The following is a 14569-nucleotide window of genomic DNA, read 5'->3' as shown; positions in this document are numbered from 1 at the left end:
CCCCTGTCAAGTGGTAATGGCCTTGGCGGGGAAGGGTCAAACTCTTGGGAAATGAGTTCCAAAGGAATGTCAACTGTGCATCATCTTGTCATTACCTCTCCTTTCCACTGGGCACCTCAGCTGAGAACAGGGCCCCCGGCTGAGCCTCCAAGCTGGATGGAGAGTTGAGGAGAGAGGAGGGAAAAGGAGAAGAATGGAAACAGTTTCTAATCCCAAATCCCCAAAGAAGTCTGTGGAAGCTCTGAGCTCAAGATGGGGCTTGTGCCATTTGCTAGAGCAGAGAAGCTGTCCTCACCACTGACAGGCTCCTCCCTGTCACCAAAGCTGAAATAGAGACTGAGGGATTTGGGGTAGGCTCTTCGGGGCCTCAGGACTGACAGGCACACCCCACCTTACAGCCCGCCCCCTCCCTCAGTCCCTGGTTTTTCCCTGTCCCTGCCCTGGCTGGGTTATAAATAGCCAGAACACATCTGAAGGGCCCTTTCAGCCACAATTCCTCATTTGGTTTGGGCAGGCGAGGCTGTTCCCAGTGCTTGGGAACAACTAGGCCTGGCATTCCCCAGAGCACAAGTGTGCCAGCCCGGGGCTGTATGCCACAGTTTCTGCCTCGCACCCCGCAAGCTTCAAGTGCATGGCAGGACTGACCCACTGGTCAGACATACAGGTGGAATGGGAGAAGGGCCTAAAAGCCCAAGGGCTCCTCTGGTGTCCCTTCCCCCACCCAATCGGGGAAGCGCCTTCCGAAGTCTCCTGGAGTATTCCTGACTTCATTCCCCATGCCCCTAACCAGCAGAGCCAGATCAACACCCGCTTCTACCCCAAACCCTGAAACCTCTCAGAGGCTGCTCCCTAAACATCCAAGGCATCTCTGCTCCACCCCGCCCCAGCTGGCTGGAAATTCCCGTGAGTAACTAGAATGCCCTTCCATCTCCATCGGGCATACAGACACCACTCAGAGGCCCTCAGCCCTCCCCCTGGGGGGGAAGTGACTCACAAGTCCCAGCAATGCCCCCTCCCTTTCCCCTACAAATGCCCTGAGCCAGCCCTGGACCTGAGCTTCCTCCCAGCATCCTCCACACTCCGCTGCTTCAGCCTGGCTCCCGTTCCTCCTCTCCAGAGAAGCAGCCTGCTCCAAAGGTCTCTAAACTGCCGTATCCCAAAGTCGGAGGCCTCCCTCTCCCACTCCTTGGCCTCCGCAGTCTGGCCTTTCTCAAATCCCTCAGCTCCTGTAAGCATGCTGGTGCTGCTCTGACTGCTCTGCTTTAGGCTGGCTCTCCTTACTTCTGCCTCCTGTCAGCATGGAGTCACCCATTCAGGACCCCGGCCCCAGCCCACTGCTCTCCACCATTAAAGAAGTCTTCCCTTCTTACTTCCAGGCCAAAGGCAGCCCATCACCATTTGTAACCCAGCACCTTGCTCAGCTCCAAGCATGACATCTATGCTGGCAGCTGGGTCTCCTCACTTGGAAGTCCCACCAACAGCCCGTTAACTCCACATACCCAGACCAAATGACTCCCACCCCCATGCCAGCTTCCCCTTCTGGCTTCTCCACTTCTGTCGGCAGGGCCACCATCTTGCGACTCTTCCTTCCCTCACGCCCCACATCCCTTTTACTGAGTCCCCTTCGTTCTTCCTTTTTTTTTTTTTCCTTTTCTTAAAGCCACCACCCGACCAAAGTTTGCAGCATCTCACCCCTGCACAACCAGAATAATATTCCATTTTGAGTCCTCATCTTGCCTGTCCATCTATCTGCTCCCTTGTTTGTTCCTTCATACCCAGAGAAAGCTTGGCATTACAAACACAAATCTGGGAGACACAGCCTTTAGAGTGCTCTCAACCTATAGGAAGTGAAGGACATAGGAACAAAAGAGACAGTGTCTCAGTGATCAACACAGTGGGGACATAGGACAAAGGCAGATTCCTGCCTCAGAGGAAAAGCTTCACAGGAGAGTGGCTTCTAAGCAGCATCTGGAAGAGTTGGGAAAGAGGTGGTGCCTGGGTGGCTCAGTTTGAGCGACCAACTTCGGCTCAGGTCTTGATCTCACAGCTTGTGGGTTCGAGCCCTGCGTCAGGCTCTGTGCTGACAGCTTAGGATTCCCTGCTTAGGATTCTGTGTCTCCCTCTCTCTCTACCCCTCCCCCATGCATGCTGTTTCTCTCTCTCTCTCTCTCAAAAATACATAAACATTAAAAAAATTTAAAAAAAGAAAAGGGGAAGAGTTTGCAGGCAAAGGGAGGAAGGCCAAAAAGGAGAACTTTTTGTAAGCAAATACAGATGGAGAAGAGAATAGAAAAGGGGCAGGAGGTGAACTTGGAGGTGTGGCTGGAACCACGCTGTGGAGGGCAAGGAGCACTGATTGAGATTTCTGACATTTGTCAAGCCCACACTCTCAAAGCCACCGATAGGCTCCTCTCCCCAAACCCCATGGCCTTCCGTTACACTCATACTCCATCCCTCATTCTCATAGCCACTAAATCAATAAGTATCTATCAACTGCCTGCTGTGCACTGGGCATTCGTATCACACCCATGAACGGGACACTATGTCTACTGCCATGGAGCTGACGGGCTCGGGGACAGATTGACCGCTGTGAGCCACAGCAGTGCCAGGAGCCGGGCACAATCTCAGAACTATGGGGCTGAGGTACAACTCTCCCAGGAAGGAGAACACGGAAATGTCTATTGTGATGTTAAACGTTCACACCCTCTGACGCAGCAACTCCACTTTAAGGGCTTTTTCTGCAAAAACATTTCTAAGAGGGCACGAAGATCCGTGTACAAGGACATTCACTGCAGCCCAAGGCCAGAAACACCCAAATGTCCGGCAGAAGGGGATGGCTAAGTGTGTCAAGTGGACTGTGCATGCAGTCATGTCACATGGTAAAATAAGGAGAAGTACACAACCGACTTTTAACAGAAGTTTTGTCTGGAGGATGGCACTTGGGGAGGCTTTCACTTTCTACATTACATATTTCTGTAAAGTCTGGGTTTTCAGTGAGGTAATCAGGGAAAATAAAGAAGTTAAAAAAAGAAGTGTGGTAACTGCTCCGGCTGGGAAAGTAGAGTGAGTGGCAGCTCTCTCCACCTCACAGAGAGCACAAGACAGCTGATGCCACCAAGGGGGAGTCCTAGAAGGTTCTCTGCGGGAGGTCACCTTGAAACTCATACTTGAAAATGAACAGGGGCTAGCCATGCCAGTGGGGGTGGCGGGGGAGGGCAGACAGGACTGGAGGAGGCACAATGAAATGAATTCAGTTGGGTGGCAAGTGTTCATTCAATAAGCCAACTGATGTTTACTGAGCATCTATTATGTGCCAGGCACAGTTCTAGGCACTAGCGTTTTCAACGAGCAAGCATTTGGTTATGAAATGGGCAAACCTCCATCTTGGAGCTCACATTCTAGTTGGGGGGTTGGTCAAGAGGCTGCAGAAGTAGGCAGCAGTCAAGTGGTCAGATCAGGCAGGGTCTTGGCAGCATTGCTAAGGGTTGGATTTTACCAAAAGGAGAGAGGGAAGGGCATCGAAGAGTTTTAAGCAGGGAATGACAGGACCATTGTTCAATGGTCATCCCTCCCACTGACATCAGATTATTCTTTCTAAAACATTGCTCACTCCGTGCCCAGCAGGAAGCCACCAAATCAGCCCAAACAAGGGCAGTGGGGCCCTTGCTGGTGATTCAACCAATCCAAGTGTTGACAACACCCTCTGAAAGGCCAAGCACATTCCCACCTCCAGGCCTGTCCTGGGCTTGAAGCCCCTTCCTCCTCCTCTCTGACTATCCCAGGCTCAAGCCCCACCAGATTTGCTGGAGCTCAGTGGGCCAATAAGAACTGACCCCAGGGGGCCAGTGCCAGGAGCAGACAGAGTCAGCTACAGCCATAGATGGAAGCAGATTCATCATCTTCCTGATAATTGTGCTCCCCATTCTGCCTTCCCTTCTCTGTTATAGAAGTCACTCCAATAATCATATATAGGGTTTTTATATAAAGCAAATGTTGGGTCTAAGCCCATACTGACACTATTTATACAGTAAAACAAAAACAAAACCAAAAAGAACTTCCCTAGATTCTGGATATGAATCCTCCCTCTGCTTCTTGACGTTGGTGTGACCCTGGGCAAGTCATTCAAACACCCTGGGCCTCAGTTTCCTCATCTGTAAAATGGGGATGATCATAGCACCAATTCTAGGGTTGCAGTGAGGACTAGTCCATGGAGGGCAATGCCTGGCAAGTGTCAGCCCTTATTAGCCACCAGCTATCCTTTTTTTTTAGCAGTGGTGGTGGGGTGTGGGGAGCACAGAAGTGGGGAGCCCTAGCTCACTCTCAGCCTCACTCCCCACCTCTTCCAATGAACCCGATGCCCAGCCACACCAGACCATTCTCCTTTTCTCAAATCTCCAGAGATTTTCCCACATTCCAGAACTTACACAGCCCTCTTTATCTAGAACGCCCTCCTGACCAATGCCCAGGCAGAACACTACCTATGAGGCTGCCTCCTACATGCTCCCCACCCTGATTGCCCCACCTGAGGTCACATGACTCCTCCCTTGGGACGCTGTACATCTTTCAAGGCTGTTGCACAGATGGCCTTGAAATAGAGTGTGTGTGTGTGTGTGTGTGTGTGTGTGTGTGTGTGTATGAGAGGGGTTAGGGGCAACCCCTGCTCATGCTAATTCCCCACAATATCTTGTAAAATGTGGGTGCTCAGAAAATACTTGGTGAGTAGAAATTGAAGCTTACAGGGCAAGGCAAAGGGTCTCCCGAAAAGATAAATCAAGGTGTTGAGGTTGGATGGATGGTTCCTATGGAAACTGGTCATATGATAAGAGGCTCATAGGGCCAAAGGGAACAGTCCTACCAAAGGAAACAGGTTGAAGGGGAGGAGGGGTAAGCACCCACTGGCGCCAAGTGAGTGGGCCAGGTGTGGCTTTATCTCAAGTTCCCAGCACTTCCCTCCTTCCTTAGCTCACAAACCCCTGGCGGGGGGCGGGGGGTGTCCCGGAAGGTGGGCTTAAGGGGAACACCCTTGCAGTGGGGGCCAGGGAGAAGGGAAGGCAGACTGTAGCCAAGTGAGAAATGGCCCAAGACAAGTCTAACCTCCTTCCCAGCACCTGGGCTCTCCTCTGTGTGCCTCTCTTCCCCCTGAATCCTCCACAGCGGTGCCCTCCACAGGGGCCCTCACCAGGCAAGAATGGCACTGGGGGCTGAGCCCCCTCTGCTAGGACTAGAGCAGGGACAGGAGGGTCTGAGGGCAGCCAGAGCCAGGGACTCATGGAGAACTGGGTTCACATCCCAAGAGAGATTCAAATTCAACTATCACCTCCGGAACAGGTCCTCTGTGCAGCCCAGGCAGAACGAGGTGTTCTCACAGTTACTATGTCACTTGGTCCTCGCGGTAGCCCTTCCGGACAGGAGGTATTTATCCTCATTTTCAGCTGAGGGTACCAAGACTCTGCAAGTTGCCCAAAGCCACACAGCCAGAAAGAGGTAAAAGAAAGGCACAGAGGGCAATGTTCTGGAGAGAAAGCAGAGAGCAGCTGTGACGAGTACCCTCCCACTCACCAGGTGTGGGACCTTAAGTGAGTTGTGTAACCTCTTTGCACCTGAGTTTCCACATCTGTGAAATAGGGCAATAATGGTGCCTTGCTCACGAGGTCGTGGCGAGGGCTAAATAAGTTAATGCTTAGAAAGTGCTGTAACAACCAGTGCCTGCATTTCGTAAGTGCTATGGAAGTGTTTCTTTTTTCTTTTCTTCTTTTTTTTTTAATTTAGAGAGGGAGAGAGAGCATGGGGGGAGGGAGGGGCAGAGGGAGAAAGAGAGAGAGATAGACAGAGAGAGAGAGAGAATCCCAAGCAGGCTCCACGCTCAGCACGAAGTCCAACCTGGGGCTCGATCCTACGACCCTGGGATCATGACCTGAGCCAATACCAAGAGTTGGATGCTTAACCGACCAAGCCACCCAGGAGCCCCTCTGGAAGTGTTTCTATGAGCTCTTTTCCTTTTGCCACATGGGGAGGATGGTGAGGGGTCTTGAGACCCTCCAGACAGAAGCACCCAGTTGGTAACCCTGAGGGTGGCATGCTCACCAGTGCATCATCCGTGTGAAAGAAAGCGCTGGCACCCACTAGTGGAGAAACTGGGTGACAGTGATGGAAAACAGTCCCTGGGGCAAGAGCCAGCCTGCTGGCCTGGAGGAGGTGCTCTGCCCTTCTGCACAAACCCCCTGCCTCTGGCCCCAGGGTGGCTCACTTTTGTGAGAGCACATTCTCAGGGGCGGGGCGTCTAGGGCGCTTAGTTCGCACGCAATTTCACCCCAGTTGGTGTGATTACATGTAGGTCAGTCTGCCTCCCTGCCCCACCCCTGGAGACTCCAGGGCCTCAAGTGCAGAGGATGGTCCTGGCTGAGCTCACCCTCACAGCCACAGTGCCCGGGACCTGCAGGAGATCAGCATCCCTTCACTGAATGTCCCTTTGGAAGAAGCGTTAGGGGTGGATGTGAAATCCATCACGGAACTCTGATCCCAGCAGGCTGGCAGGGAGGGGCAGATGCAGACAGGCTGTGAGAGCTACAGGGATGCTCCAGGTCAGCCAGGTGTGGTCAACCACAGAAGGCCAGATCCGAGCCAGGTGTGAAGAGGGCACGGGCCAGAGAGGACCTGCCGTGGAGGGGGCTGAGGTTGCAACCAGGGCGCTATGTCTCCCTACTTCCTGCTCACCTCCTTCTCAACCCAGACAAGCCAGGGAACCCCCTGAACCTTAGCTTCTTCATCTACAAATGGGGTGGGAGCTCACCCAGTAATGGGAGGAGTTAGGAGGCAATGAAGCCCATGGGCTCCGAGCTCGCCACCTGGTAGCGGTGGGGCCCAAAGATCCAGAAACGGACAAGTAGGGGGCAAGGCTGCTGAGACAGGATGCTGGAAACTTGAGGAGAGTCTGTCTCTGATTCCACTGGCAGATGGAAACTCCTGAGAGGAGTAAAGACCACGGCAGCCGCTAGCCCACCCAACCCAGGCCTCTAACAATGTCCAGAGGGACCAGACTGGGACACAATCTCACATGCTCTGGCTCTCCACCTGGCTCCTCCATTCACCTGGAAGCAACCTCAACTCCCCAAACCCAACCTTCGGAAGGGACTGAAGAAGGAAAAGAGGGAGCAGAGATCTCCCGAACTTCATGACCTGAGACTGCATCTGAGTCCTTCCTCCTTGGCCACTTGGTACTACTCAGTTCAGTTCCACAAACAGCAGGTGCCAGGAGCTGCGGAGGGGGGCCATGGAAATGATCAGGGACCGGGGCTCCCGATCTCACGGGGCCGACCGGCCCCACAAGGAACGGTGCACTCTTCCCAAAGAGCAAAGGGCTCAGCGACGGGCTGTAAAACTTCACAAGGGAGGTGGTGTCCAAGAGACCTGAGTTTCAACAAATCTCTGGCCCCGCTGGCTAGTCTTGGGTGAATTATGTCACTTCTGCCAGCCTGTTTCCTCAACTGTAAGATGACGATTACCGCACCAACTTCACAGGCCCTGAATGAGACAACCTGCGTAAAAGGCTCAGCCAAGTCCAGGCAGCTGTGACGAGGAGAAGCGGGTGGGGGAGATGGAAGGACAACGGTGACCGTTTCAACGCCCCCCGCCCTTACTCTGGACTCTCCCGCTGGCTAAAGTCTGAACCCCTCCATCTGGCCTTTTATTAGATGCCTCTGACCTGCCTCTGGATACCCCCGGAACTACAGAACAAGTCTGACATTGAGCAGTCCCACCAACGTGGGTACAGACTCTACAATTTGCAAAGCGCCCTGCCTGACACTGTCTCACAGAAACCTCATGACGGGTGTGGGCGGTCAGGAGGGAGGAAATTCTCAGTATCTTCCCTTTACAGATGAGTAGATTGGAGCCAGACAGGGGGAGTGGCATCCCTCAGGTCACACAGCTAGGCAGCGGAAGCCCAGAGACAACACCCAGATCTTTTCTCTGCCTTGTTTCCACTTTCTACCATGTCTCCCAAGGGGGCAGAAGGAGGAGTCTCTGGCTTACAGGGAGCAAGCTTTTCTGTATGACCATGGTCCTGGCAGAGGAACGTGTACCCCAACTTGTCAGCTGAGATCAAGAGTCCCTGCCCTGCCTTCCCAAGGTGAAATCAGGCACTGTCGGTCGAATCGAGCCACCAGTGACGTGAGGCCCTGGCCCTACTAAGGGGCTCTGCTCAGCTTGGGCTTGAGGGAAGGGGAGGGTCTGCAGGGCAGGGCTTGAGGTTTCCCCCGAGGCCTAGTGGGCTGCACAGCTGGGGCACACCGAAGATAAGAGCAGCAGAGCCAGGCTGTAGGGGGCAGGTTGGGGAGCGAGGAGACTGGGACACCACAGAGACCTGGCTCCATCTGGGCCACCATACCTGGCAGGAAAGGAGACTGCAGAAGCAGATTCAGTTCTTGTCTAGCTAATATTCATTAGACCAGGTCCTTACAATGGTCTTGGCTCCAAAAACAGGCGAGAAAAGTCTTGTGGGTCCCAGTCGCCAAGGGCTGAGCACCCACGGTGAGCCAGACCCAGGGCTGCGGGCTTCACCTGAGCTATCCCAGTGTCTCCCCAACAATCCAGGCAGCTGGTCCTATTTCGAGATGAGGAAAGTGAGGCTCGGAGGGGTCATGGCACTCATCCAGGGCCTTACAGCTAGAGAGTAGCAGGTGTTCACCTATCCAAAGCTCGTGTTCCTTCCATTCTCTGGGCTGCTGCACGAGTGAGACTGTCAAGATTGTTACATTTATGTGTCACAACCTGCCTGGGCCCAGACATTCAGTCAAAGTTATTCTGAGTGTGTCATGAAGGCATTTCTGAGTGAGATTAACATTTGCATCAGGCAACTGAGTATAGCTGCTTCTCTCCCTGATGGGGGTGGTGGGCCTCATCTAATCAACTGAAGACCCAAGCAGAACAAAAAGGCCTAATAAAAGGGAACTCTTCCTGCCAGTCAAGCTGAGACACGAGTCTCTTCCAGGCTTTAGCCTCAGACTGAAACACTGGCCCTTCATGGATCTCGAGCCTGCTGGCTTTCAGACTAGAACTCACACTACTTGGCTCTGCTGGTTCTTAGGCCTTCAGACTCAACCGGGAACTATTACATCATTCCTGGGTGTCCAGCTTGCTGACTGCAGATCTTGGTACTTCTTGGCCTCCATAATGAAGTGTGCCAATTCCATAATCAAGGGCGGCTGGGTGGCTCAGTCGGTTAAGCGTCCGACTTTGGCTCAGGTCATGATCTCACGGTTCGTGGGTGCGAGCCCCGCGTCGGGCTCTGGGCTGACAGCTCAGAGCCTGGAGCCCGCTTCGGATTCTGTGTCTCCCTCTGTCTGCCCCTCCCCTGCTTGCACTCTGTCTCTCGCATTGTCTCTGTCGGGCTCTGTGCTGACAGCTTGGAGCCTGGAGCCAGCTTCAGATTCTGTGTCTCCCTGTCTCTGCTCCTCCCCCACTCATGCTCTGTCTCTCTCTCTCAAAAATAAACAAACATTAAAAAAATAAATAAATCTCCCTACAGATATAGATAGGCATCCCATTGGTTCTGTTCTCTGGAGGACCAAACCTTAGGCTTCCCAGCACAAGTTGGCTGCATACAGGGCTGTGAAATGCCCAGCTGCCAGAGGCCAGACATCTGAATACTTAGAACAATCGTCTGATTTGGTCCAAAAGTCCCCTTGGTTCCCAAGGCCCCAACAGGAAGCCTGGCAGGGAGGAGACCTGCCTGGCCAAATGAACAGAGCCAAGTAGCAAAAACCTTGGTTTTCTGTTTTGTTTTGTTTTTAAACCAAAATAGCGCCCAAGTACTCAGGAAGGGGTGTGTCAACTCTCTGTGGCACCCCGATGTAAACAGCAATACTTGCAGAGTCCACTAGATGGGGCCAGTGACCCAGAGGAAAGGGCAGAAATGCAACTAACTCCAGGAAGGAAGGTGGGCAGGAAGGAGGTTCATCGGACTGCAATCTTCACCCGTATCCCCAAGTTGGATAAATGCTCCCCACCCCTACCTTGCATGACTTCTAGCCAATGGTGTAAAAAAAATCAATTCCGGGGTTCCCAAGCACTTTAGTCAGTTCTCACTGTAGCATCTCTGGATTTCAAAGTCCTCAAAAAAAAACCCAGTTACTCACTCGTGAGCCACCAAACAAAATGGGCAGCCACAAAGTGAGGAAAGTCACTGGCCCAAAACCTCAGAGCTCCAGGCAAGGGGGGGTCTCCCGCTGTGCCTGTGATCTGTTTCACTGGGAAAAGCACCCACCAGCACCTTTCACCAAGGAATCTAAAAATCGATGGGCAAGCATGCCGGCGAGGCGGTCACGTGATGAGAGAAGGACCCGAGGCAGGAAGCAAGGAGGAAGGCAGGGGGGTAGGGGGAGGCAGAGAAGGGGGATGAAAATGGCAGAGGCACTTCGCTTGTCAGCAAGCAGCTCTGTTTGGCCACACGTTCTCAACTCTCAGCCAGCATTCTTGGCTCTGGGTTGGGTCCTACAGTGAATCTTCCTGCACCTGCTCACAGTGGGGTAACAGCTGAGTCCTCCAGGGGGCCTCTGAGCTCTGTTTGGTCAGAGACCTGAAGGCAGAGACGGGAAGCAAGAGTTTTAGCCTTGTTTCCTCTGGTTGGCCTCAGTTCATGCCCCAGAATGCTCCCTCCATCACTAGCAAAAATCCTGCCCTGCATGTCCGAGATGGTGGACTCTCACCTTCCTTAGGATGACAGGGCAACACTCCAGAATGCCAGCTGTGGGGGTCCTGAACCTCACCCGTCCCCTCCACCTCCCACCTGCCCCCACCATCCATTTCCAAACTTGCACTGCCTGGCAGCCACGAAGCTCTGCCTCAGCCTCTGTTGCCATGGCAACAATGTGGCTTCCCTCAAGTGGGAAGCCGGTTGCCAAGGCCCTTGTTGCCAAAGGCTATAACAGCCACCCCAGTGTGTGAAGAGGGGGTGAGAGCTCTGCGGAGGGGTGGAAGGTGGCCAAGGAGGCTGGGAGGGAAAGAAGCAGGGGGTTCTCCAGAAATGGTAGAGTCCAGGCAGCCCTCCTGTGGAGCGGGGATTGCTGGGCCCTTCGGGAGGGGAACAAGTATCTCACAGCATCTGAGTGACTGCTCCTCGGGGTTGTTGGAGGGAAGAAAGGGGTCCCCCACAGAACGCATCTGGACAAGCCCTTTACCAAGCAGGACCAGGCACTCCATGCCCCAGCGCCCCAAATAGAGGAAGGGCTTTGATTCTCCCCAACTCCAGAAAAACAGCCCCCAGGAGCCCCTCTGCCTCACTTGCTCATGTGTCTCAGGTGCACACATACAAGCTGGGCCCAGACACAGCCAGTCCCTGCGGCCAGGAACGGCATGAATCACAAGGATTGCAAACCTCCTGGCCCATCTCAAAGCACATACTTAATGTTCCTTGTAAAATGCTTCTCTTTGGAGCAGAGCTCCTATCAGCCGACAAGAGGAGAGGGGGACACCATTAGGGCTGATTCCCTTCCAGAGTCAACAGAGGAGGGCAGCATGGGGGGTCCTTGATCTTCAGGGAATGCTACGGAAGCAGCTCACTCCACCCCACAGAGAGCACGGAGACCAGCCTCGCTTTGCTGAGCCGGCATCTGTGCATTTACAGCCCACAGGCCATGTGCGCTGCTCTGGCCCAGAGAGAAGGGCCTGTTCCCTCCCCCAGGCCCCATCCTGCTAGAGAGGGGCTGGAAGAGAAAGCTGAGAGAGGAAGTGAGGGTGTCCAGAAGGCAGGGGAAGCAGATGGCTGGTAGAGGAGGCAGAGATAGGTGCAGGGGCGGCAGAGAGAGCAGCAGGTGGTGGTGGGGAGCCTAGTCTGAGGGGCCCAGGACTGGGATGAGGTGACAAGGGCGCCAGGTCCACATTTCCCCAGCCCTGCTCTCCCAGTAGCGTCCCAGGCAGGGCCTGGCCCACAACACCCGTGCCTGCCTTCCCCCATCCCCCAGAGCCCCCTCTTCCCCACCCCAGAAGGAAAAGCAGGTGCACCTACCCCAGGCGCCAGCCCCTCAGGTGGGGTGGGGGAGATGCTGTCCCCGCCGCCTTGGCCACGGGCACTGAGCTGGGGCGACATGGTGGGCGACTCATCGATGTACGGCATGGTCTCCGAGCCCTCCGGGGGCCCCTTCTGCTCCTCATTCCCTTCTCCGTCGTAGTCGTCTGCCCCGTAGCTGAAGTCTGAGACAAGGAACAAGAAAGGCCACTGAGAGTCCTCCACGAGGGCTGCCAGGGACTGATAGCGCAGTGGGCGCCTGCGGCGACCCCCGGCTGCCATGCCCCCCGGTGCGGCATGCACGGCCAGGCCCGGGCGGGGGCTGCGTGGGGGCCCCGGGCCTCGAGAGGGGCTGGGGAGCGCCAGCAGGTCCTGGGGCTGCAGTTCAGGGGCTGCTGGGAGTAGGGGAGGAGCGGCTCCACGGTTGCCACCCGCCAAACAGCATGTCAGTCGCGGATTTCGAGCTGCTGTTTCCTCTGCCTCCTGCCTAATTCCAAGTCTAAAAATTCACAGTGGGAGCAGGAGGCAGGACGCTTCCAACTCTCCTCTCTGAGTCACCATTTTGCTTTTTATAGGGAATAAGGAGGTGGGGCGGGCCAGGCGATGTCACTTCCTGAGCCCCTCCTCCTTGGGTACCATTTGTACACCGAGCCGATGCCTGGTGTGGGGGGTAGAGCAGGTTTCGGGGCGGAGGGCTGAGGCACTGCACCCGGGGAGTCCTCACCCCTCTGAACGAGGCCCCTGCACAAGATGGAACCCAAGGCTGGCACAGTGTGGGCGAGAAGGTGGCTCTGGGGCCTGGCAGGGACATGGTTTCACAGCAGACTCAAAAGCCGGCACTTATTTCTAGAATTTCAATGGAGGCTCCCTTCAGAGAAGAGGGAAGAAAGGGCTGCAGGGAAGTGGAGCTGCCGTTAACCCCCTTGGTGCTGCCAGCACCAACCAGGCTGCAGAGCCCACGCACATACACCCCTCCCGGGAACAGCGGGCCAGGCCCATGGGGGCATAGGGCAGCACCTCAGAAAGGCCCCCAAGCTCCACCAGCGGGGTCTCTCCTGCAGCATCACAAGCGATCCTCTCAGGGCTCCTCACCCCCTGGCTGGGCCTGGTCCCACCGTCTGCTCTGATTTCACTTCTTCCGGGATGTCCTCCCTGGTGTCCCAGCTCAGAACCACAGCACGTGGCCTTCTAGTGCCTCTGTTAACTTGCCCATTTGTCCCTGCACCTCTGGGGCAGGAACGGGGTGTCTCAGTTACTGCTGTGTGCCCAGAACCCACGGGCGGACACGCGGCAGGATCTAGGGAAATGTGCGTGGAGGGAATGAATGAGCAGAGGAATGCACTGTCCCTCTCAGGTCCCAGGCTTGAGCCAAATTCTCCACGGGGCCCTGGCTCCTCCTCTTCTGTCACAACATACCAGCCCCAGGGCAGCCGGCAGCCTGAGAATGGTGTCAACAGGTCACCAGGGCGTCTGGCCACAGCTATACTCAGTCCAATCTGGCCCTTTGGCAGCCGAGAGCTTCCCCCAGCCTCGCTGCACCTGCTCCCTCTGACTTCCTCTCCAGTCCCTGTGCTGACGGCCCATTAAGCTGTCAGAGAACATAAACTATTTTTTTTCCCCCAGAACAGGCATGCAAGTGAAGAGCCACTGTGATGTGTGTGTGCCATGCACGTGGAAATAGGGCTCACTGACCAGAGGACACAGGACCTATGCGTGAGGTTGGCAGGCGGTGAGCCGACTCTGCTATTTCCATGGGGCAGGAGGGAGAAAGAGAAGCCACAGCACCCATTCTGCCCAAGTCTGGCACTGTGAGGGGACCCGGCTGTTTGGGGAGACCTACTCACTTTGGAGAAGCACAAGGAGGGAATGGAACATCACGTTAACCTGCCATGTCTCCTCCAGGAGGCTCCAGGCTCTCCTATTAGTGTCTGGAGTCATGGTCAGGGGTTCGAGCTATGGTGAACCCTGACCCGGCCAACAGTTCAGATTCCAGCAGGCCGTGCTGACTCTCCTATACACTGACCTGTGTTTCCAGGGGTCACAGGATCAGATCCGTTAGTCTTAATTAATTTATTTCCAAGGGGCAGAAGGAACAACAGGGAGGGTGGTAAGGCTCGCCTCTACCACACGGTCTGGAGTTGCCTGGGTCACGGCAAGGCGGGAAGGTCTCCGGTGGCCTTCCCTCACGTGTGCACGATTCAGCCTTATCAAGTGGTGGCCACGGACCCGCGTCTCCTGCTCCTCTCAACCCAGCCACGTCTGTACAGCTGTTCTCACCATCCCGTTTGCAGACGTCTCTGAGTTTCAGAGAGATTTGCTCCAAATGCCATCCTTTCCCCTTTGAGCTTCACTGACCTTCCAGAGAAATCTACTTCCGCAACTCTCCTTGTCAGGGGAGGCTGACCAAGGTGGGGAGGGAAGGGTGCCAGCCATAGCAGTGGGGGAGGCCCAGAAGTGGAGAGAATGCATACAGAGCTCTCTGCAAATGTTCTTAGATGCTTTTCCTTTCGTTCCACCCTCTGTAAAACGCTAACAGCCCAGGAAGTCAGTCAGAGACCCAGGAGA

The 14569-nt window shown here is 54.9% G+C and overlaps 1 protein-coding gene across 4 annotated transcripts in view; it reads right to left on the bottom strand.

The window, feature by feature from the left end:
* The window catches only part of ABR (ABR activator of RhoGEF and GTPase), a 183588-nt gene that overhangs the window by 83555 nt on the left and 85464 nt on the right, over nt 1-14569 (bottom strand). For all 4 annotated transcript variants that reach the window (XM_058702890.1, XM_058702891.1, XM_058702894.1 and 1 more), the window contains exon 2: nt 12005-12189. In XM_058702890.1, the coding sequence (XP_058558873.1) occupies nt 12005-12189 (185 nt within the window). The remainder of the gene's footprint in view (nt 1-12004; nt 12190-14569) is intronic.

This window comes from Neofelis nebulosa, chromosome 16 (assembly GCF_028018385.1).
Source record: "Neofelis nebulosa isolate mNeoNeb1 chromosome 16, mNeoNeb1.pri, whole genome shotgun sequence".
Classification (NCBI taxonomy): domain Eukaryota; kingdom Metazoa; phylum Chordata; class Mammalia; order Carnivora; family Felidae; genus Neofelis; species Neofelis nebulosa.
This window is presented reverse-complemented; position numbering and strand designations above follow the sequence as displayed.